The sequence below is a fragment of the Gloeophyllum trabeum genome, assembly GCF_000344685.1.
Source record: "Gloeophyllum trabeum ATCC 11539 unplaced genomic scaffold GLOTRscaffold_00008, whole genome shotgun sequence".
Lineage (NCBI taxonomy): Eukaryota > Fungi > Basidiomycota > Agaricomycetes > Gloeophyllales > Gloeophyllaceae > Gloeophyllum > Gloeophyllum trabeum.
Genome location: NW_006920417.1, coordinates 687,989 through 708,337, shown reverse-complemented (window position 1 = coordinate 708,337; position 20,349 = coordinate 687,989). Strand labels below are relative to the sequence as shown.

The 20,349-nt window shown below is 52.6% G+C and overlaps 9 protein-coding genes across 9 annotated transcripts; 4 read left to right on the top strand and 5 right to left on the bottom strand.

Annotated features, from left to right (window-relative positions):
• The first annotated feature begins 187 nt into the window (after positions 1-187).
• GLOTRDRAFT_77277 (Nop-domain-containing protein) lies at positions 188-2,162 on the top strand. The gene is made up of 5 exons (XM_007868724.1): positions 188-445; positions 500-1,341; positions 1,393-1,510; positions 1,562-1,938; positions 1,994-2,162. Exons 1-5 carry the CDS (start codon positions 241-243, stop codon positions 2,063-2,065), a joined length of 1,614 nt encoding a protein of 537 aa, XP_007866915.1. The 5' UTR covers positions 188-240; the 3' UTR covers positions 2,066-2,162.
• Positions 2,163-3,065: 903 nt separating this feature from the next.
• On the top strand, positions 3,066-4,276 carry GLOTRDRAFT_106299 (Arabinanase/levansucrase/invertase; the record flags this gene model as incomplete). Its single annotated transcript, XM_007868723.1, has 5 exons — positions 3,066-3,147; positions 3,224-3,317; positions 3,375-3,619; positions 3,677-3,783; positions 3,836-4,276. The coding sequence occupies 5 exons, from the start codon at positions 3,066-3,068 to the stop codon at positions 4,274-4,276; spliced, it is 969 nt and encodes a 322-aa protein (XP_007866914.1).
• Positions 4,277-4,640: 364 nt separating this feature from the next.
• Positions 4,641-8,269, bottom strand: GLOTRDRAFT_77272 (uncharacterized protein). The gene is made up of 10 exons (XM_007868722.1): positions 8,228-8,269; positions 8,096-8,171; positions 7,787-7,882; positions 7,083-7,739; positions 6,927-7,027; positions 6,820-6,868; positions 6,631-6,769; positions 6,524-6,578; positions 5,373-6,467; positions 4,641-5,314 (listed from the first exon to the last, which is right to left on the bottom strand). Exons 3-10 carry the CDS (start codon positions 7,869-7,871, stop codon positions 4,859-4,861), a joined length of 2,637 nt encoding a protein of 878 aa, XP_007866913.1. The 5' UTR covers positions 7,872-7,882; positions 8,096-8,171; positions 8,228-8,269; the 3' UTR covers positions 4,641-4,858.
• A 258-nt stretch (positions 8,270-8,527) lies between these two features.
• GLOTRDRAFT_116475 (uncharacterized protein) lies at positions 8,528-9,758 on the bottom strand. Its single transcript, XM_007868721.1, has 2 exons — positions 9,246-9,758; positions 8,528-9,174 (listed from the first exon to the last, which is right to left on the bottom strand). Exons 1-2 carry the CDS (start codon positions 9,697-9,699, stop codon positions 8,720-8,722), a joined length of 909 nt encoding a protein of 302 aa, XP_007866912.1. The 5' UTR covers positions 9,700-9,758; the 3' UTR covers positions 8,528-8,719.
• A 270-nt stretch (positions 9,759-10,028) lies between these two features.
• On the bottom strand, positions 10,029-11,185 carry GLOTRDRAFT_106294 (uncharacterized protein; the record flags this gene model as incomplete). Its single annotated transcript, XM_007868720.1, has 5 exons — positions 10,029-10,048; positions 10,154-10,407; positions 10,489-10,761; positions 10,819-10,966; positions 11,023-11,185. 5 exons carry the CDS (start codon positions 11,183-11,185, stop codon positions 10,029-10,031), a joined length of 858 nt encoding a protein of 285 aa, XP_007866911.1.
• Positions 11,186-11,686: 501 nt separating this feature from the next.
• GLOTRDRAFT_77263 (ARM repeat-containing protein) lies at positions 11,687-16,270 on the bottom strand. The gene is made up of 21 exons (XM_007868719.1): positions 16,222-16,270; positions 16,076-16,165; positions 15,953-16,017; positions 15,555-15,884; positions 15,148-15,498; positions 14,906-15,094; positions 14,707-14,852; positions 14,519-14,642; positions 14,299-14,458; positions 14,188-14,244; positions 14,024-14,135; positions 13,928-13,969; positions 13,749-13,867; positions 13,552-13,692; positions 13,398-13,494; positions 13,208-13,339; positions 12,958-13,151; positions 12,527-12,887; positions 12,377-12,469; positions 12,118-12,321; positions 11,687-12,053 (listed from the first exon to the last, which is right to left on the bottom strand). Exons 2-21 carry the CDS (start codon positions 16,163-16,165, stop codon positions 11,938-11,940), a joined length of 3,123 nt encoding a protein of 1,040 aa, XP_007866910.1. The 5' UTR covers positions 16,222-16,270; the 3' UTR covers positions 11,687-11,937.
• Positions 16,271-16,548: 278 nt separating this feature from the next.
• On the bottom strand, positions 16,549-17,988 carry GLOTRDRAFT_111353 (uncharacterized protein). Its single transcript, XM_007868718.1, has 4 exons — positions 17,901-17,988; positions 17,412-17,851; positions 16,829-17,349; positions 16,549-16,713 (listed from the first exon to the last, which is right to left on the bottom strand). The coding sequence occupies exons 1-3, from the start codon at positions 17,914-17,916 to the stop codon at positions 16,852-16,854; spliced, it is 954 nt and encodes a 317-aa protein (XP_007866909.1). The 5' UTR covers positions 17,917-17,988; the 3' UTR covers positions 16,549-16,713; positions 16,829-16,851.
• A 140-nt stretch (positions 17,989-18,128) lies between these two features.
• GLOTRDRAFT_61837 (uncharacterized protein) lies at positions 18,129-19,296 on the top strand. The gene is made up of 5 exons (XM_007868717.1): positions 18,129-18,325; positions 18,376-18,609; positions 18,667-18,811; positions 18,874-19,102; positions 19,155-19,296. Exons 1-5 carry the CDS (start codon positions 18,149-18,151, stop codon positions 19,234-19,236), a joined length of 867 nt encoding a protein of 288 aa, XP_007866908.1. The 5' UTR covers positions 18,129-18,148; the 3' UTR covers positions 19,237-19,296.
• A 192-nt stretch (positions 19,297-19,488) lies between these two features.
• GLOTRDRAFT_129985 (uncharacterized protein) lies at positions 19,489-20,349 on the top strand (the record flags this gene model as incomplete). Its single annotated transcript, XM_007868716.1, has 1 exon — positions 19,489-20,349. One exon carries the CDS (start codon positions 19,489-19,491, stop codon positions 20,347-20,349), a length of 861 nt encoding a protein of 286 aa, XP_007866907.1.

The window sequence follows — 20,349 nt, the reverse complement described above, 5'->3', positions numbered from 1 at the left end:
GTCCGACGTAGCATTCAAAGCCGCGTTATCGATGCAGCACTGAGTAAACCAAGAATACGGACTGCGTCCGCTGCGAGTGACTCGAGCACAACGCGACGCGCCACCGACGCGTTTCATTCTCCGCCGGCAACTCCCGCAGCCCGTGTTTGGAAGGACCAAAGTTTTGTCAATTATTGAAGTCTGTAATCCCAGGCTAACAACTCGGGCTTCCGCTGGCTTGAGACTCGGCTGGGCAACAAAATGGCTACTCACGTCTTGTTCGAGTCGTCTTCCGGCTATGCGATATTTGAGGTCAAGCTCAAGGAGGAGATAGGCGCTCGGACCAAGGCCATCCAGGATTCCATGGACGACTTGGCAAAATTCAGCAAAATGGTCTCGCTGATTAGTTTTTCGCCGTTCAAAAGTGCGGCACATGCCCTGGAGAATGCAAACGATGTTTCCGAAGGTGTGCATTTACTTTCTGAATTCTGCTAAGCCGTCCGTGATGAACTTGACCCAGGCCTGGTCAGCGAATACCTCCAGTCGCTGCTGGAGCTCAACCTGTCCAAGCCTGCAAAGAAGTCCGGTATCAAGCTCGCAGTAGCCGACCCAGGGTTGGCCGCGTCCATCAAGGAGACGTGCAAGATTGACTGTGACACGTCCGAGTCCTCGCAAGAGCTCATCCGCGGCGTCCGTCTCCACGCCGGCAAGCTGCTCAAGGGCATGCAGGACGAAGACATAATCAAGGCTCAGCTAGGCCTTGGGCACTCGTACTCGCGCGCGAAGCTGAAGTTTAATGTCAACAGGATTGACAACATGATCATCCAGGCCATCGCGCTGCTCGATCAGCTCGACAAGGATGTGAACCTGTTCTCGATGCGCATAAGGGAGTGGTACGGGTACCATTTCCCGGAACTGGTAAAGATCGTGCCCGACAATTACCAGTATGCACGAGCTGCGCAGTTCATTGGGGATAAAGACAAACTGGACGAGGAGAAGCTCCATGACCTCGCCGCCATCCTGGACGACGACATGACCCGCGCGCAGAACGTCCTGGATGCCGCGCGGGGATCCATGGGCGCATCTCTCTCCGAGATCGACATGCTCAACATCAACATCTTCGCTACCCGTGTTGTGTCTCTTGCCGAGTACCGGAAGGAGCTCACGGACTACCTTTCCGAGAAGATGAACCAGGTAGCCCCTAATCTGACTGCCCTCCTCGGCGAACGGATAGGCGCGCGCCTGATCAGCCATGCGGGGAGCTTGACGAACCTGTCGAAGTACCCTGCCAGCACGGTACAAATATTGGGTGCCGAGAAGGCGCTCTTTAGGGCTCTCAAAACAAAGGGTAACACGCCGAAGGTATGTTCTTTTTCCGAAGCTGCCGTGCATGCGATTCTGACCGCTGCGCAGTACGGTTTGTTGTACCACTCGTCTTTCATTGGTCGCGCGGGCCCCAAATTCAAAGGCCGTATTTCCCGTTTCTTGGCCAACAAATGTTCAATAGCATCTCGTATAGACTGCTTCATCGGTATGATATTCCTCCCTGCTCTGGGCTTCCCTGGGCTTATTGTGTTCATAGATACCCCTACACCCAAGTTCGGTGAGGCACTGCGGGAGCAAGTCGAGGAGCGGCTGAACTTCTTCGAGACGGGCGTCCCGCCATCCAAGAACACTGATGCCATCCGCAAGGTTCTCGATCAGCTCACCTTAGAAGATGAGGCAGGCTCGGATGACGAGGACAAGATGGACGACGAGCCAGTACTCCCCCTCCTCGAGCCGTCTCCTACGAAGAAGGACAGGAAGAAGAAGCGGAAGAGCGACGATATGGATGTCGATGAGGATGAGGATGAGGAGGAGCCCGTGAAGAAGGTGAAGCTGTCGAAAGAGGAGAAGAAAGCGTTGAAGAAGGCCGCCAAGAAGGAGAAGAAGGAGAAAGCCAAGGAAGATGGAGTGGAGGTGAGAGCGGCCGTCATATAGAACTTAACGATCTAACAATTGTTTTACATGCTAGGCAGAGACCGGAGAGAAGAAATCAAAAAAGGACAAGAAAGAGAAGAAAGAGAAGAAAAAGAGCAAGTCATGATATCTAATTTGCCTCGCCCTGCGGTCGTTTCTACAGTCGTCGTTGTTGTATCCATCACTATGCTACCTTATTATATATTGCCAACTTCCCCCTACCAGCCATATTGCATCGAACATCTTTGGACCTCATCCTGCACAGGAAGGAGAAATGCGAATCCGTACTTGAAATATGCTGACCTGTTCGAGGTTTCCAGGCAGATAGCAAGCCGACATCTGGGGCTCCCATCTTGCTCCGATCTGTTGTATGAATGAGGTCTCGGGACATGCATGCGCAGCGATTCTCGGCTCAGTCATCCACACCGCGAAGGCTGCCAGTGTATGAGCCCTCGCAGGGTTCCGGTGTACTTGGTAGGCCGCAGCTAAATATCACTGATTTTGTTCGGGCGGTGAGATTTCTTAATAAGTAGGTTCGTCCTCTAGCTACGAGGTTAACTTTCTTGTGCCTACTAATCTGCTTTCATAAAGTAACCTACCCTAGGTCGGTTGATATCGCCGACGAGCATGTTCTTCATGGTGATGCCATAGGACATGCCTACGGCGTATGCGTGTTCGCGATGCGCGTCTTGGGGTATCGGTTCTCAGTCTTCGCATAAGTTCCATGCTGGCTATGCATATGGGATGCTGAGTGGATCATTGTGCCGCTCGAGCATCCCCTGTTCATACCGGTCACGGGTCCGATATTGCACAATCGCCCAGGCAATTGTCGCCGTTGTTGGCCACAAGCCGCCATTGATATCTTTCCCCGGCTTCGACGGGATCAAAGACCCGGTTTAGAGCTGACCATGCGGGTTTCGCAACCTTGCAGTCCCGACTGAGTACATCATGTGCTCACTGGGATTGTTGCTTAATCTTACGAGACCGCATCGACAGTCATGCATTGAGCGGTACCACGATGGCTTTCCGAACGTCGTACCTTTATAAGGTGGCCTCGACTGGTGAGCTCCCGCATACTGCCCGGGAGCCCCAGTGTAGTATCTGGCATCCATCCCTTGCACTTGATTATGAAGTTACGGGTCCTTGCATCCCTTTTCGCCTTGTGCGCCTCGTTCGTTGCTGCTACCCCTAACCCAATCCCAGGCAGTTGTGAGTATGTTCTTTCTCGACTAAAAGGCTCCACTCCGGCTAACACTTGATTATGCAGCCGACGTCGTTGTTCGAGATCCCGCGATCTGGTATAACCCGTCCTCGAAGAAGTACTACGTCTTCAGTACCGGCGAGGGTATCAAGATCTTCACGGCTCCAGCGTTGACAGGGTGAGTCTTCTCTGCTCGTGTTTCCCGCGGCTTGTTTAACCTTCGATGACCTCCCAGTCCATGGACTCGTACAAGTTCCGTTCTTCCAGGCGGCTCCAGCATCAATTTGGCCGGCAACAAGGACCTTTGGGCGCCTGACGTAAATTACATTCAGGGTCTCTACACTTTGTACTACGCGGTCTCGACGATTGGCAGCCAGAACTCTGCTATCGGTGTCGCCACCAGCCCTTCCATGGATGCCGGCACCTGGACGGACCTGGGAGAGGTCATCGGCTCCGTTCCCGGCGACGTCTACAACGCTAGTGCGTGTCAACTTACTGATCCCCACTCTGATATCCTATGCTGATAACTCCTGACAGTTGACCCCAACATCATCGATGATAATGGGCTAAAGCTCTCTTTCGGTTCATATTGGGAAGGCATGTACCAGATTGGTCTCTGGCCGGGTGTGAAAGACCAGGCTTCGGTGAGTTCTATTCGAGATCACTACCCGGCTACCATCTTAAGAAATTGTCCAGGCTCTACCGGGTACTCACCTTGCTGGCGGCAGTGGTCGTGCTGCTGAGGGCGGTTTCGTCTACAAGCCCAGGAACTCCCAATATACTTTCTTCTTCTTCTCCGACGGCGTAACGCCTCTGGCAGGTTCTACCTCCCGCCCGGCACCCGGCAAAGAATACAAGGTCCTGGTAGGACGTGGCGCGAATGCTATGGGACCCTTTTACGGCCAGCTTGGTCACACTCTCACCGAGAATATCGATCCGCCCACGGGTTCGCTCGTCCTCGGCTCGCACGACAACATTTATGCACCCGGTGGCCAGAGTGTCTTCTTGGATCCTGTTAGCGGGAGGGACGTCATCGTCTACCATTATGTTCGCAACAGTGATCCAAATGGCAGCCCAAGTTACCTCGGCATCAATTATCTCGATTTCTCTTCGGGGTGGCCCGTCGTTGTAGACTGAATTCAAGGATAGCTGGGGGTTCTTCTTTTGGGGTTACCAGGGCAGTACTATCGTACGTCTGCAGCACGAACATTGAAGTACCGCATGTACTAGTTGATTCTTGGAAATTTGGAATGTGGGCAATTCAGGCTCTCCCGTTAACGGATCACGTAGGACCAAGCCTCGAAGTGGTGCTGCTCGTGCATTATGAATTACTTGCACGACCTATGCAGGATTCGGGTCGTCGCTTGGAAGTCTCCCAAGTCATCGTACTTCTGCTGTCGCGAGCCCGCTTTCAACATTTTAGCTGAAGGCAGAAGACACTGCTGGTGCAGGAGGATATACAAGATGCTATGCTATCGTACGCTGTGGCCATTCTCATTCTCGGTAATGCCAGAACATCCTTATACAGGAGTATGCACATGAAGTGGGAATCGTGAAAGGTCGTGACTCGATGAACAACGAAATCAAAGGCTACGCTATTCACTGAATGGGAATGGAAGGGTATCATGATGCGTGACGGGAATTGTGGTGATACAGTCGATCGCAACGGTTGCTGCTGGATACAAATACATATACGTGAACGACGATGGCTCAGAGCCTCTATTGGACGTTAGCAGCCTGGACGACCACTATCCCTACGTAGGACCGGGTGATAACGAACGAAGTGGCGACGTCCCCGATGGTCTTGCGGACCTCGGGTCCGACGTTGCCGTGCTCCTCCATCAAGCCTTTGAGCTCTTGGTGGTGACTTTCAACCGCTAGCCTCCGCGATCGGCCAGTGACAACCAACATTCTCGTATGATGCTGCACCAGAGACTGAAATTTCTCTGCAGCTTGAGTCGTGATCGAATGCAAGGGTGTTGGCGTAGGCAAGTCTATGAAAGCAATGCGAGACAGGGCGGCTTGAACGGCGGCGCTTGGCTTCTCCGAACCATTGCGAGAAGCATAACGATTCCAGATAATATTGTCAGCGGTTTCAGACTGCAAGCGCATCTGGGTAGACGCCTGCCCATAAACCGTGTCAGCGAATGTTGTAGCGTGCGTCAACTGATTAATCTACGGAATGGAATGATCGGTCAGCTATCATGCATGAAACAGTAGCAAAACTACGAACGGAGTGGACAGTCAGAGCGTTCTCCCTCATGTTAGCTGCTGAATTGTCCCCGTCCCTACTACCCAGATGAGCTGGCGACGGCTTGTCGATACTTGAGCTAGACACTGGACTATCCATCTTAATGACCCTGACTACAGTTGCGCTAATCTTTGGGTTGGCACACAATTGCACGATCAGCTCCAAAGCCAACCGGTCATCCGGTCCACCGAAGAACGGCAGGAACAGATGGTGCTTGCTCCCAGCGTTGCGCATTTCACCAGGAGCATGACCTTGATCAACGAAGAGAGCAACATCCGTGGTCGAATGGGCGAATACACCCCGGATGAAATGCGAGTGCGTGGCAGAAGCCGACTTTTCAGCGGGTGGTGACTTGAAGAGTGTATCGAAAGGATTCATCATGACGGTGCGAGGGGTGATCGCTGGCATGCTAGAGTCTCCTGCATTAGTAGCGAGCGTCGTATGCTCGCTAGCCGGGATCGGGGGTAGCCAGGGTAGCAGGATCAGCTGCGAGAAATTTTCCCTCGCGTGCTCCACCACGTTAGACGCCAGACTATCGTAAGTGACGATGGACAGTGAAGAGGATACGGGCAAATCATTCAACTCTCCAAACATCCTGAATATGCCCAGTAGCGGATCGGTCTGGATCATAGTTTCCACCGGGGCTGAACCTTTCATGACCGCAGATGTACGATCAGACAGCTCGATTAACCGCAAGGCATCCACGGCCACCTCCGGTCCCTTCTTCAGCCCAGGGGTAGAATCACTGAGCACCGAAGCAGACTGCGCGTCGACAGGATCAGAATCTAACGGGATCGGTGCTTGGAAGAGCTGCGTGATAGCCATCATCCCGGGGAGGTGCTCGATCTTGTCGAGGACCACAGTGAAGCGCGATCTCCAAGACTCGTCCACCAACTCGGTATGTTCCTTGCCGCTGTAACCGGATTCAGGCCTCGTGCCGGGTTCGTTGCCAGGTGGGATTGTGTGCCCTGCAGCAGAGACGCGCACGCGCCGCTCAGGCGGGTACAGGTAGGTAACGGCCGGAGTCGTCATGAAAGTCAAGAGCAATGCCTCCAGGACGAACATCGAAAATACCCGCTGCCAATGGCGTACAACATCAACATCTTTTCTATGCCATGATCTTGGAACCGCACCTTGCTTAGAATTCCAGCAGAGAGCCCGACGTTGAGCACGATCAGCTCCACTAAGCTGTTTAGTGATATAGTTAGATCTGCAATGTAGGTTGAAGGCGATTTCTCACCCTTTACAACTCATCAGGGAGCCGATAGTGCTGGCTTCCCGCCATGAGAAACCTGCGAACCTCGCGGCAACAGTGCAACCACCAAACTTGCCGAAGTATGCGAGAGCACATATGGCGATCGTGAAGCCCCACGTGATTCCTACCACAGTACATCAAACATTGGTCCGCTATGGATGAATGTGCCCTTACCATTATCTAACAGACCAAGGTCAGTCGACAGACCGGACAACGTGAAGTACTATGAGGCGAACATGAGTAAGGAGACTAAAAGCCGCGCCACACGCACACACACTTACTAATGGAAGGAAAATGATAGAGACCAAATCTTCAAGCTTTTCGGTAAGGAAGATAGCGAGGCCTCCTTCACGGGGCACTATCAAACCTGCCAAGAAAGCGCCTAACAACAGTCGTAGTCAGTATGTGTAAATGCGGTCTACATAATGGTATCATACCAAAGATAGCATGGACACCGATGATATCGGTGAAAAATGCAGATCCGAACAATAGGAGCACCGTAATAGTCATGAAGAACATAGAAGGACCATTCTCGATAGACCCAGTGCGGCGGGCCAACCAAAGCAAAAGTCTCTTGACAGGGAAGAGGAGGAATAAAGTCCATCCAACGCACGTCAGCAAGATCCACAAGGCAGTAAGCCCCGAGCCTGCATTGACCAATGCGACGCTCAAAGCCAGGAGTGTCCATCCAATGATGTCGTTGCCGACGCCAGCAGACAGGACGACGATACCCACTGTCGTATCAAGCAACTTGAGTTCCGTGAGGATCCGACAGAGGACCGGAAATGCCGTGATGGAGTAGGCAACACCAGTGAAGAGCATGAAATGCGTGAATTTGACGCTCGAGTCGATGAACTGATGGTACAGGGGCACAGACAGAGCTGCTCCCAGTCCAAAGGGAAGACACATGCCAGCAAGTGCGACGGTAGCTGACAACCTTGCATTCTTCTTTATCACGCTGGCTTCGATCTCAAGGCCGACCAGGAACAGGAACAAGCATAGACCAATGTTTGCTACCAACGAGAGATAGGGCTTAGAATCCTCTGGGAAGATATGTTTGCTGAAGCCGGGGATACGACCGAAGGCAGTAGGTCCTGCATTACGTTAGAACGGAGCAATACGGCCAGAAGCTACGGATTACCTAGCAGGATACCGCCAAGTACCTCCGCGATGACTTTAGGCTGCCGCATCCTTCGGAGACCCAGGGACAACAGTTGGGTCATCATGATGATAACCCCTGATGAGACGCAGAAATCAGTCATTATTCTCCTGAGCGATCGCTGAGGTTCGGACGAGAATCCTTCCCGAATGCTATTCAGCAGTACTAGAGGAAACCATCCCTCCAACTCAAGCGCTGCCTCTTTCGGGGGCGATCTCCTGATGACGCATCTCAAATGCGGTATACGACAACCACAACGCGTCCGCTCCCTATCAAGAGTAATGCACTCACCAACTTGGACGATCCATATCCGTAGAGGATCAGCAGAATTGAATGCTGTGGGATCGACACCGCTTAGCAAACCTCCCTACATTGGACGATATGGCATCAATATCCGTATGTGGCCACAACATCGACGCTGACCTGCTCAGCGACTCTCTTTCGTAGCACAAACGACTGCCCAATGTCAAGAATGGCATCGGAAAATTGAGGCATGGTCGGCCAGTGGCTTAGGAGACGATAGAGAAAGGATAAGCCGGCAACACCCCCGACATGAAACTTGAGCTGAAATACCGACCAAGAGTGGAGTTGTGCTGTTTAGCGCTCGCTATCTTTAGCCTAATTTGGCAGATCGCCGCTTCGAAACGTGCGCGAAACGTAAAGCATCTTATCGCGCGTGGCGCCGTTCTGCAAAGCTTGAGCCTCAAATGTCGGACTAATAGTGGATGGCAGGGCTGGATATAATGCTACAGCATACAAGTACAAAACGCATTTATATGAAGTTCCATTATAAGTTAGACGGTCACGCCCCCCAAGTTGTGAATACCCAATAGCGACAGGGTCAGAACAGGAGGTCCTCGACGAGAAATATCTTCGCGACGCAGGGCCTGGACGACCGGAAGGGTAGAACATCGACTACGCCATCCCGCGACGGACGTCGTCATAGGAGGGCAGTTCATCATCAGGAGCGCCAGAAGTGGCACCCAAACGACCGACATGTCCCTCGACCCGCCACGCCCACTCGTTCCCCTCTTTCCACCGAAACAAGCATCCGCCAAAGTTGACTTCGAGGCTGTTGCGCCCCTCCACGCCCACAGCGGCGTAGACGTCATAACTCTGCCTCGGCAGGTATACGCCGCTGAATGCATTCGGCAGGCGTATCCCGTTGTAGGTGAAGAACACGCTGTGCGTCGAGAACTCGTACCCGCACCCGATTGTGTCACCAGGTGATACGCGCTTTAATATGTCCGTGTAATCTCGGCCGCCATCTGGGTCCTCGAAGAACTTGCGACAATCGTCCAGATGAAGGGCGGCGCTCAGCCGATTCCAGCCAGGGAACCTCCAATCTGGATAAGGTCTGCACGATGTACCTTTTACGCACAGATCAGCCCTGTGGCCACTGTGGTAGATGTAAACGCCAAATGAAAGACATTGCACTTGCCTAACGCAATGATGCCGTCCATTTGATGGATCGCGACCTCAAAATAGACTCCAGCCTTGCCTTGGATCTCATACAGTCCCGCTGCGATTGGCAGGTCACTCAGCAAGCAAGTGCCTTTGCAAGTGGCATCGGTGGATATCTTCACCGTTCCTGAGGTCTTCGAATCGTTGTCTATGCGCCCCACGAAACGTTGTGAGGCGGGCCACTGTATGCCCCAAGCTGAGCACCCCTGGGCATCAATGCGCTCGATAACGTCGGAAGGAAGCAACCTGGGAGCCTCGACGGGGTGGGTGATGCAGAATGCTTCGGCAGCTTCGTACTCCTCTTCGGGGGCTTCATTGTAGAGCCCATGGGCATGGACGATCTCGGGAGCGGGAGTCCATTCAGGGGGAGCTTGGGCGTGACCGCAACTAGAATGGGAAGATCCTTGATCCTTGCGCTTGAACCACGACATGGAAGCGGATTTGAGCAGGAAAACTGGTTCCGACAATTACATCAGCGTCCAGTTTCGACCCCTTATATACAATCCGCGAACAAAGCCAATTGTCACAGCACGAGGACAGCCGTAGACAAATGTCGGAGTCCCAACTCTTGTCCTGCGTGCACAGCCCCTTCCGCTCAACGCTGTGGCCCGGGCGTCTTCCACCTCAGCTACAACGGCATCCGCGATAGTCCGACTAAGCTTTGCGGGAAATGCATAGTCTGTTGTTGCTCAAACTCATTACGTTCATGACGAAGTATCCTACGAATAAGTTATTGTGTTGTTCTGTGAGGGTATTACTATCATGCAGCAGGTATGTGGACTTGAAGACGCAAAGAAACCCCGGGGTTTATTTGCCCAGTCGTTAGGCTCTCTAGAGTCGATGGATAAGCTCAAACCGACAATCGGAAGGTATAACCGCTCACACTCACCGCCGAATATTCCTGCAACTCCTTCCGGGATGGCACAAGCCCTGGCACAGCAAAGAGCACCACGGCCAGGAATTCGGGAAGGGCGGACAGAGGGTAGAACAGCGCTTCATTATACGCTTTGTCTTGCATGGACGTGCTCTTGGAGCCCGTCGTGGCGGTCTGGAAAGCCTCGCGAAGCAGGAGCAGGATGGCGATACCGAGGAGCACGAAGACCCCGTGCCGGGCTCCGAACGCTGAATGGGCTGTGGGTCTGCCCCTTTTGCCCATCTCAATACTGTCATCTGCAACGCCGTGGCTGAGCAAAAGCGAAGGAATCCAAGGAGTTTATCACCTACCAGATGACACGCCGGATTGTTCCAGCGCGAGGAACATCGTGCGCAAGGCCAGCAGGATGGTGACAACGAGGAAGATATACGTGCTGACCCGCCGCATCGTCTCTCCCGTGGCCATCTTACTGGCGTCCCCGGAAGTCATGCGGATGGCGCCGGTTATGCCCAGCGCTATGGCGACCGTGAGCGTCAGGCGGATTAAATGCCGATTTCCTGAGATCCGCATAACCGCTGAAATAGGTCCGGGGAATTCTTGCTCTCCCGTGAGTTGTTCTCTATCAGGTTACAAGTAGAGTGAGAGCGAGTCATGGGGCGCAGGGAGCTCAACTGACCGGTCGAGGACCAGCGTGTAGGCTGAATAGAGTACTCCAAAGAAGCCGGCAAGGTAGAGGACTTGTTCCGCTATGAAAAGATTTTCGTTCTCGGCAGCGTCTGAAGAGCCTGCAAGTGCAGCACGGACGGAGAATGCCGTCACACGAACTGTTGAACATAGACAGAGCTCAGCCAAGGATCTCGGAAGACGCATCACTACTCACTTGCGCAGAAAAGAGCCAGCACAATCAGAACATATGTCGGCCTCTTCACGGACCGAATAATATTATAAATGAGAAGAGGGAAATATATGATCGCAAATATGACTGCAGCCGCGACCGAGTGGATGCCTCCAATCTGGGAGTAGTTAATCGACTGGACTGCCATCTTGCGAGAGACAGCAGGGGTTGACAGAGGGGAAGGAGGATGGTATTGGCCTCATGCGGCCTTGCATTAATATTATCAGTCTCAAACTGTCTGGCTGTTCATCAGCGACACGCCTAATTTACCGAAGGGGTGCACCCAACGCTGATCAGTACGGCATGTAAATTGCAGGATAGTAGGCGCAGCCGAGGGTCTTCTGGTGGCGCAAATAACCAGTGAAGGACAACAGCGAGGCAATGTGGTAGCTATGAATAGATTGGAAGTTGTGGCAGTGGCATGCCCGATGGCGATCTTGGACGAGGTATTTGCAATGCGGTGATTGTTGATTCCGACGACCAATCAGCGCTCATTCCGAGCTTTGTCCGTGCGAGGACCGGTGCGTACCAGTACGGTACTTAAGTTTGCACAATGATGACCGACGAGAGCGACGAGATTGCCGTCCGACACGAAATGGAGACTCAGAATGATGGCCATGCTCCCTTTGAATCATGCAGAGATGGCTGTGTCGTAACCGTCGCAATTAAGCAGGGTAATTAGTAGGTGATACATTGTCAGTATCCTGTGATGCCATCCGGTACGAAACATTTCAACAAAGGAAAACTGCCTCAAAGCCTCTCTCATATCATTCGCACCAAGTCTACAAAACACGAGGAAAGAAGATGCTCGCATGAGGGACGTAACACAATCGTGCATCGAGAAAACAGAGTCGACAATAATATCGGGTTCTATCCAATCACCCGTAAAACACCCATGGCTCAAGATTGACTACCGCCCTCAGCGACGCGCATCACCTCCATCAGCAACGTCTGCTGCTCGACATCCAACGCAGTCGTAGCGGCCTGGTAGGCCTGCGAGTTTTTCATCTGGAAATCTGTGAAGTAAAGGTCACATCAGTTTACTCAGACGCCGAAGGGAGCGACAGGAGTGCCACAAACTCGTTAAGGCTTGCTTGAATGAAGCATAAGGATCCACAGTGTCAAGCGGGCTGATGTAACCAAGCTCTTCGTCTATATCGGAATCATCGGAAAACTCGGATTCGACATCCTCGCCGTTCGCCAGCTTGTTTGATTTTTCCCGCAGACGCTGGCCCTCCTTCGCCAGCATCTCCAGGTACGCCGTGTCTTCGTCAAACACATCCTCTACGGGTAAGTTCGGTTAGTTTAACATCAAAAGGGGTTCGAGCAGAATCGTTACCATCTTCTTCAGCTTCGTGAAAGATATTTTCGTCGTCGATAAGCTCATCGTCATCGGAACCCTCATCGTAGGAATCCTCCAGTGCTTGACGGGCTGAGACACAGCAGAACTTGAGTTCACTAGTGATGATACTGGACCACTTAGACCTACCAGCAATCGCTTTGGGAAGATCCTTGAACGTCTTCAAGGCTCCTCGTAGAACGGTGGGCCAACCTTCCTTCAGCGTCTCCGGCACTGTAGCAGTATCCATCTCCATAAGCGCACAGAATGCCATTATGGTAAGCTTCTTGTCGTGCACGCGAGGAAGACCGTTCTCGGACTCGATGGCCTTGAACCACTTGTCGAAGAAGGAGCGAGAAGTGCCTGGCTTGTAGTTCTCCATCAGGTGCAATGCCGCCGAGGGGTTGTATAGGACGGCGTTGATCAGGACCTCCAGGTTGGCCAAGCGAAGGGCCGAAGTCTCTGTCTTGTCCCACAAGTCAACGGAGGTCTTGATCATAACTGGGAGTGCCTACAGCGCAGAATCAGGTTGCATGAGATCTACGAAATGATTCTACTGCGCAAGTGAGGAAAGTACGTACATCGTCGATGTGCCCACGAAGATTCAGCAGCATAGACTCTGCGAGTTTGCAACCGTTGACACGGTCATTCTCGCCGAGTTGTGCACTGTTGATCGACGTGGTATAGATGTCCAGGACCATCTGACGGTAGTCAGCGCGTGCCTTGAAGACGTCCGTGCCGTAGGAAACGAAGTTGTCCAGGGACGGCAGCATTTCTGAGAGTAACACGGTAAGCAGCTTGGCGGTGAACAGTGTGACCAGAGCTTTCTACCATCCAAGAAGTCAACCGCTTCCGACTTGAATACTTGGTAAGTCAACTCAAATACCCGCCACATGTTCGGCGAGATACTGCGCAACTTGAAGGTCAAACTGTCGACAAGATCGTACATGTTGTCGAACAGGTCTAGCATTGACGGAACCTGGTCAGTTATCAAGTACCCTGCTGCGGCGAATGCCCTTACCAAGCTGCCTGTTTTCCAGAGTGAAGGTGATGATGGGAATGACGACTTCTTGGACTTGAGCAAGAATATCCGGCGAAGAATCCACAGCAGCTACAACCTAGAGAAAGCGAGCCCCCATTATGCTCTTGCCTGCAATTGGCACAGGAACACTCACGGTTCCAATAGTCTTGGCCACGCCCATAGCAGCGAAGATCTTGTCATCATCGCCCTCACTTTCCATGATCGACTCCAAGTCGCTGCCAGTGACATGTTCTTGAGCCATACTCTCTTTCACTAGTCGCATATATGATTCGCACTACACCAGCATATGAGTTTAGCAATTTCTTTCCTTACCGCCAACGGCGGACTTACTAGACGAGCTGTGAGTTGCGCAGCTACCGGGAGCAGTTGATCCTGGAACGACTCGACCATTGTCTCCATGCTGTTGTTGAGGATATCGAGGTCCGTTTCATCGGATAGCTTGAGGAGCTCTGCAGACAGAACGGTCCGTTTAGAGCCATAATCAAGACCCGCGCGCAACTTAGTCTCACCTTGAATGACTTTCTCAACCTGAGGAGCCACAGCTTCTCTGACTAAGTACGTCTAGGTGTTAATGAATGAAGTAAGGACACAATATCGAGACGTGCCGGATTGGTGAGAAGTGATCATCTCCGTTAATGCCAGCGCAGCTTGCACTCTGACAGGAAGCTCAGGGTCATCCAATGCAGATGCAACCGCCCTAGAGTGTCGATTCAAGTTCTGTAGGAAACAACGTCAGTTGCATCTGGAAGTCGGCCTGATCGCTACTCACCTCTTCAACTGTCCAAGTAATCCCCGACTTCTCAACCGTCCCGAGGACTTCGCAGGCCTACGAGGCTCATATTAGTAAGACGTAAGATCAGAGGTGTACGCAGAAACTAACGATGGCCCTCATATAAGGCTCAGGACTCGAGAACTCGGGTAGCACATGTTGCATCATGAACTGCTCCATGCTCTTTTGTACTTCAGGGTGCTTCATCATGAAAGTACCCAATGCCGCAGTCATGTTCAGCGCTCCAAAGCGTTGCGGTGCAGGCTGATTTCTACACGACAGGCGTTATCGACGCCGATACTCTGCACATGGACATATGAACCGGACTTACGACTTCAGAACGTGATTGATGAATGCGAGAATAGGCATAAACGTAGTCTTCGTACGGTTTCCAGCGAGGGCGAACAGGAAAGATGTAGCAGCGGACACGGGCGAGTCAAAATTCTCATACTCATCTGCGAGGCGGACCCCGAAGCGTTCAGTACCGTTATGTAGCTCAATGCCATCGGAAGGACCTACCCACTGAGCGACGAATATACTCGACCGGGTCCGTGTCCCACATCTGCTGCTTCGCAGCATTGAAGGACAGCTGCGGGAAGACAAACGTCGACACAAGCTGTTGGAAGTGGGGTTTGAGAAGTTGCCAAGTAGATTTGGGCTTGACGCTAGTAACGGAATTTAGGGTCGTCGATTTAAGTTACACCACGAACGAACGCACCATTCGGTGAAGAAAGTGAAAATCTGGTACTGGCATTTAGGCGAGATCCACGCCTGGCCGCTGACATTCAGTTCGACCTGATGGAGGTAGACCTTGAAGATCTCCGGGGCAAAGGTATTCATGAAGTGCTCCGCGAAAGCACCGTACTCTTCCTTCAGCGTACTCGGCATCTGCGAAGGGTTCCCGAACCTTGCGAGACTTGTCTATCAACCTGTACCCGTCACTTGAAAGGTGATACACACCGATGGAAGAGTCGCCCAAGGACGCCATATGCCCACTTCTTGGCCTTCCACCACTCACTCCTCTCCCTCTCTTCCTCATCCTCCGGAACAGCCTCCTTGGGTATCTGTAGGTTTATAACCTGGAAGAACAACCTGCCCCAAGGTACAATGCTCTCCGGACTTTGCTGATGCTGGCTGAGGTGGAGAACAATACTGTTCTTGTACGTCTTCAAGATGAGATGAAGCATTGTCGGGACAGTGTCCGGCGACGCCCCACTGGGCGGGTTATTCAGTAGCTCAGTGGCAATGTTTACGAGAGTAGGGAAGAGCTGGGGTACGATGGTGGGCAGTACATTATTTTCTTGTCGGAATCTGCATGGGGAGGTCAGTTCCTATCCGAAAGGAATTCAAAGGAACATGGTGCTCACCGGAAGGCTCTGATCATCTCCAAAGACGCTATGCAGCCGGCTCCGACCTGATGCAAGTCACCACTTGTAAGCAGACTCTTGACGTTATCCAGCAATCCAGGCCATTTCTCGGGGAAGTCATGCGAGATGATATTCTTCAGCGTCGCAGAAAGCTGAATCGTCACGCTGCGAGACGGAGAAGCTGCCAAGAGAGGCAGCAGATGCGTTTTGAGAGCCTCCTTGTCAGAGGGAGCGATGGGCACTTGATCGGGGCGAGTATTTGTGGGGTCCACGAAGTACGAGGTCCGGACGCGGTTTTTGAGGTAGACAGCGCAAGCTTGTCGGGTAGCCCTGCGAGAGAGGGCGGCGCATGAGTGTTTGAGCGCGTGCACTAGCCAAAGACGCGTTGAAACACGTACGGATCAACGTTATCGGCGGCAATGATCTGAAGGAGGGCTGCCACCATGCCCTCTTGCCCACCGACCTGACAGGACCACAATCAGCGGGAGGCGAGCTGAGCTCCTCCGTTACTCCTGACACACCTTTCGGATTTCCAGTTCTGCTGCTTTTCGTACATTAGGATTCGGGTTGTAGGTGGTTGCAAAAAGATCCGATAAAGTCTGCAAATTCATCTGGCGCACGATCGAACGGTCAGCACCGGGAGCAGCCACGCCCAAATAACGCTTGCCTTCGCGTGTCGTTTCGAGGGCGGTGGCAGGTACAGCTATAGTACAAAGAGAGGCAAAGACAGGTATAGGCCACCGAGCGTGGATGATTGTGTACGGAACGCGACAGAGCGAAATTTTAGGTTTTATATGACACGCGACGCGTTGATTAGCACGACGCGTCTCATGCACATATGTACTGCATCCTCGTGGTTTTATCTGCCACTTGCACATCCGCGTTTACGTCCTTGTCCAGCACTCCCTAAAGCGCGTCTATACGCCATCAATATTCATATGCGATGGGTCGAGGTGGATGCGATATTGGATTATTGTGAAAACAATTTTGCAGCCTGACACCTACGAGCTCACCCGATGTAAGACCCGTACGGTAATAATCTGAGGGCGTTGCAGGTTCCGATGAGGGGCGGCGTGCTTCACTGTGTAGGACCACGCCATCTGGATCAACTGGAGAGACGTGTACGCTTTTCTACGCGTAAAGAAATGCGCTGTTACGTCTGTGGATAAACCGCATGCATGGCATCCCACATCCATGTGCAGCAATGACAAACACCGACAGAGGGAGCTTACTGATAAACATATACAATAAATACAATACAACATATCACTCACAGCCCGTGCAGTCCATGACACGTTCATGCGGTGACGGCGTCCGTCCGACTCCCCCTCTCCATCCGTCTTCGCTTCCGCTCCTGATCCTCCATCATCAGCTTCTCGGCGGCAGTCAGCTCCCTCTTTTGTTTTGCATTCTTCTCCTTCTCTGCATCATTCGACGACCCCGTCTGTCTTAGGGGGTTCGGGCGCTTAAGAGGATTCGACGCTGCTTTGAGAGGGTTAGCTGCCTTCAAGGGATTCGTCGGCTTGAGTGGGTTAAGCTTTAGTCCCGATGGCACAGAAGGAGAAGCAGTAGATGCGGGTGCTTCCGCGGGTTTCTTGGCAGAGAAAGACAACACGAGCTTCTCCCCTTCATCGCGCTTGAGGCCCTCCTCAACCGGCGGTGACGGAGAGTGAGAAGAGCCAGACGAACCAGCGACCGCTTGCTCAGCCTTGGCCCGCTCAATCTGTTCCTCCAGCAACATCCTTTCTCGTTGCTCATCTGAGATAGTCATGCGTTCCTTCTTCATGGAAGCTTCCTGGACACAGACCACGCCTGTCAGAATCAAGGGGACTGATAGCACGGCATAACACAACGCACCTGTTTAGCAAGGGCTTTGGGACTGTTGTCAATCCACTCTATGAACCAGCCCTTCTCCGTCTCGTCCACCCGACATATACCCGACCTCCCTAAGTGCTTCACAAACTCCGTTAACGTAACCCATCTCGTGGCGTTCATGTGCAAATGGTTTCTGTCCTGGATGAACTGCTGATAGACAGTGTTCGCCTTGACCCGCTTCGTCCCGAAACTCCTGGACAATAGCTGCACGAAGTCGTGCTGGAACTGGGCCGAGAAATCGGCGATATGCCGCCCAGCGCTCTCGCCGACCACGAGCATCTGACGAAGATGTGATTCGGATTGCGCATGGCATTTGAAGCCGTTCTCGTCTCTGCATTGTTTCTCGCACACTTGACAGTACCACCTGAGCCTTTGAAGGCCCTTCGCCTTCATCTTATTGGCGAGGTACTTCGGTGTCCCGACTATGATCATCGTAAGCTAGGACGCATATAGCACGCAGCTGTAGCTCACCTTCTGCGCGAGGCATCTTGAGATATTCTAAGGCGGAAAGCCGGGATTGCTGAGAGTAAGGGCCACTACAAAGAGCTGCAGTGAAGTATGATACACAGCGAGATGAGGATAGAGAACGCGGGGGACAATTACAAAGCGTTCCCACGCCACCCACGCGCACCGCCTCATTATCCGGGCACTCGATCACGCTGCCAGCTTTGAACCTGCCGATGGCTCATCTTGGACTTTGAAGGACACGTACCTACGACATGACACGCCCGCTAAGCGACAAGGCCAAGGGGAAACAACGAGCAATTGACCCAGAGCCGGAGGGGGACTCGTCTACGGATACAACGCGACACCTGACTGTCCGATTCACTGAAGGCATCCCGGACTTCGATCTGCCAGTCAAGGAGGGAGAGACTGTTCGGGATATCAAGAGACACGTATGTGAAGTCAGCGGGCCTCTAGTCTTACGATAACCCTCTGTTTTCAGATCCGAAACAGCAGGCCTCAGCTGCAGAACCGTCGACTGAGACTAATTCATTCGGGGAAACTCTTGTCGGAGAAGACCGATGTCCACAAGCTATTGACATCTCTCGAAGAACGACAGCGACGTAGAATCGATGATGATCTTGACGAGGCGCAACCGCTGCTGACCGCTAATTGGTTGCATTGCTCCGTGGGTGCCGAGCTGGGCGAGGGGGAAGTGGAGGAGGAGGCGTCACAGGTACGGCCAGTACTAGCGATTTCTTACTATTCTCTTTCTCATTAGTTGCCGATTCAGAGCGGCCAAATTAGACCATTGAGGGGATTTGATAGACTGGCAGCAGCGGGATTCTCCGAAGAAGATATTGCCAGCATTCGGCGACAATTCCACAATTCGGGTGCGCACGATTATCTTGATTCGGAATTTGGCGAAGAAAGCGATTGTGAGTGTACTCGACCCTGGTCTCGCCTCGACACCTACAGAATTGAATGGGAAATTATACAGACGACGAGCGTGCGCGCATCCTTGAGGAGCAATGGATAGACTCTCTGGATCACGCAGGCACAGCGTCTCTGTCGGACTCCAATTCCACCGGGTCTACCATTGTTCTGCGAGGCATAGTCATGGGATTTTTCTTCCCCTTGTTGCCATTCTTCTTTTTCCGTGAGCATAAGCCGGCTGTTTTCTGGGAAAATGGCCAAGAACACGAGTCCCTGGGAAGTGTCATATTCTCGTACGTTGTTTAATTTGATTTCGATCCCTTAAAGGCTTAGTTTGCCTTCTAGCAAGCGGATGCAAATGGGAATTGTCGTTGGCTTTCTCGCCAATTTCTCGTTTGGGTTGTGGAGGTACCTACTGACCAGCTAGTCGACTGTACAGCATGTTTCACTTTGATGGTCTTCTTTTTATGCACTGGTGCCCCACCCCTTTGGACGTCTGCGCAGGCGCGTTGATTGCTAACCGCCACACACGGTACTGAGACATCTAAACTTTGGCCATCGGTGTGGCGTCTGGCCACTCTGCGCTTTGATCAATAGACCAAATATAAGAGAACCCAAGTTACCGCGGATATGTAGCTATCTGCCTTTCCTGACCACATTCCACGTCACTTACGGAAGAATGTCCCGCTCTCGTCCTTCTGGTCTGTGTTTCCCTCCAGGTTTCAGACTCTCGATACCCTCACCCATCCAATGGGACCGAAGTCGCCCCGTCAGCCCTGGCTGCCCGACTGCATCAGACTTCGATCTACCTGAGCGCCCTCCTCGCCAGCCGCGCACTAGATCCAAGACCTTGCCTGTCAGCTGTGGGTCGCCGCGCCTCATGAATGAACCCGACAACGCTGCTGCTGGCCCTGTGCAACCTTTTTCGCCTCCGGTCATCCCTCGCGGCACGTATGTAGCGTTCGCTTTTGCTGCGGACGCCAGCCATCCGGAAGAAAGCGGAGGGGTCACTAGCTGCCCAACACACCGATACATCGGTCTGGTCACGGACGCCATAAACTCCGTGAATGAAGAAGGGGTTCGAGAGACTCGAGAAATCACGGTCAGTTATGTGGCTCGGAGGGCTCCCTCGGATTCTTGGGGCGTTTGTGACGACCACTGGCTGCCAATTTCACCTGAATCTGAAGATAAAGTCGACGGTCCGATACGACCACTCGAGACGACGGTACTCTTTCCTTACGTCGGCACTAAGCAATGGACTACGGTGGGAGCAAGACTGAGAGTGGCTCAATTGCACAAGTCTTCTCTGTCTTTCTGCTTACGTGACGAGGAACTGGGTCGCTTCGAAGACATCACGACGGCGCATTTGGAAGATTTAACTGAGGCGATGTCGCAACACAGTGGAGAGGACGAAATCCCTGACATGATCCTGATACCACATCAAGGCGTATTGGCCGACATATGGACAGACGTCAGATTGGCGGGCGGAGTCAACGATCCGAGCGAGTTCCTCGAAGGAGTCTCGGAATCGGGCTGGTGA

What these genes read in the sequence shown, in the direction of transcription:
- GLOTRDRAFT_116475 (XM_007868721.1), bottom strand. Translation starts at nt 9,699, where the DNA reads ATGTCGTGGTTCAAGCGCAAGGATCAAGGATCTTCCCATTCTAGTTGC. An exon ending in GGACGGCATCATTGCGTTAG is followed by an intron (nt 9,175 to 9,245) that starts GCAAGTGCAATG and finishes TGTGCGTAAAAG; the next exon opens with GTACATCGTGCAGACCTTAT.
- GLOTRDRAFT_61837 (XM_007868717.1), top strand. Translation starts at nt 18,149, where the DNA reads ATGACACGCCCGCTAAGCGACAAGGCCAAGGGGAAACAACGAGCAATT. An exon ending in TTCGGGATATCAAGAGACAC is followed by an intron (nt 18,326 to 18,375) that starts GTATGTGAAGTC and finishes CTCTGTTTTCAG; the next exon opens with ATCCGAAACAGCAGGCCTCA. An exon ending in CTGGGAAGTGTCATATTCTC is followed by an intron (nt 19,103 to 19,154) that starts GTACGTTGTTTA and finishes TTTGCCTTCTAG; the next exon opens with CAAGCGGATGCAAATGGGAA.
- GLOTRDRAFT_77277 (XM_007868724.1), top strand. Translation starts at nt 241, where the DNA reads ATGGCTACTCACGTCTTGTTCGAGTCGTCTTCCGGCTATGCGATATTT. An exon ending in TGCAAACGATGTTTCCGAAG is followed by an intron (nt 446 to 499) that starts GTGTGCATTTAC and finishes AACTTGACCCAG; the next exon opens with GCCTGGTCAGCGAATACCTC. An exon ending in TCGTATAGACTGCTTCATCG is followed by an intron (nt 1,511 to 1,561) that starts GTATGATATTCC and finishes TTGTGTTCATAG; the next exon opens with ATACCCCTACACCCAAGTTC.
- GLOTRDRAFT_77263 (XM_007868719.1), bottom strand. Translation starts at nt 16,165, where the DNA reads ATGAATTTGCAGACTTTATCGGATCTTTTTGCAACCACCTACAACCCG. An exon ending in TGGCCAAGACTATTGGAACC is followed by an intron (nt 13,495 to 13,551) that starts GTGAGTGTTCCT and finishes CGCTTTCTCTAG; the next exon opens with GTTGTAGCTGCTGTGGATTC. An exon ending in ATTCAAGCAAGCCTTAACGA is followed by an intron (nt 12,054 to 12,117) that starts GTTTGTGGCACT and finishes TTTACTTCACAG; the next exon opens with ATTTCCAGATGAAAAACTCG.
- GLOTRDRAFT_111353 (XM_007868718.1), bottom strand. An exon ending in CCAAAGCCCTTGCTAAACAG is followed by an intron (nt 17,350 to 17,411) that starts GTGCGTTGTGTT and finishes GTCTGTGTCCAG; the next exon opens with GAAGCTTCCATGAAGAAGGA.
- GLOTRDRAFT_77272 (XM_007868722.1), bottom strand. Translation starts at nt 7,871, where the DNA reads ATGATGACCCAACTGTTGTCCCTGGGTCTCCGAAGGATGCGGCAGCCT. An exon ending in CCTTGGTCTGTTAGATAATG is followed by an intron (nt 6,770 to 6,819) that starts GTAAGGGCACAT and finishes GTACTGTGGTAG; the next exon opens with GAATCACGTGGGGCTTCACG. An exon ending in ACGCTCTGACTGTCCACTCC is followed by an intron (nt 5,315 to 5,372) that starts GTTCGTAGTTTT and finishes TCCATTCCGTAG; the next exon opens with ATTAATCAGTTGACGCACGC.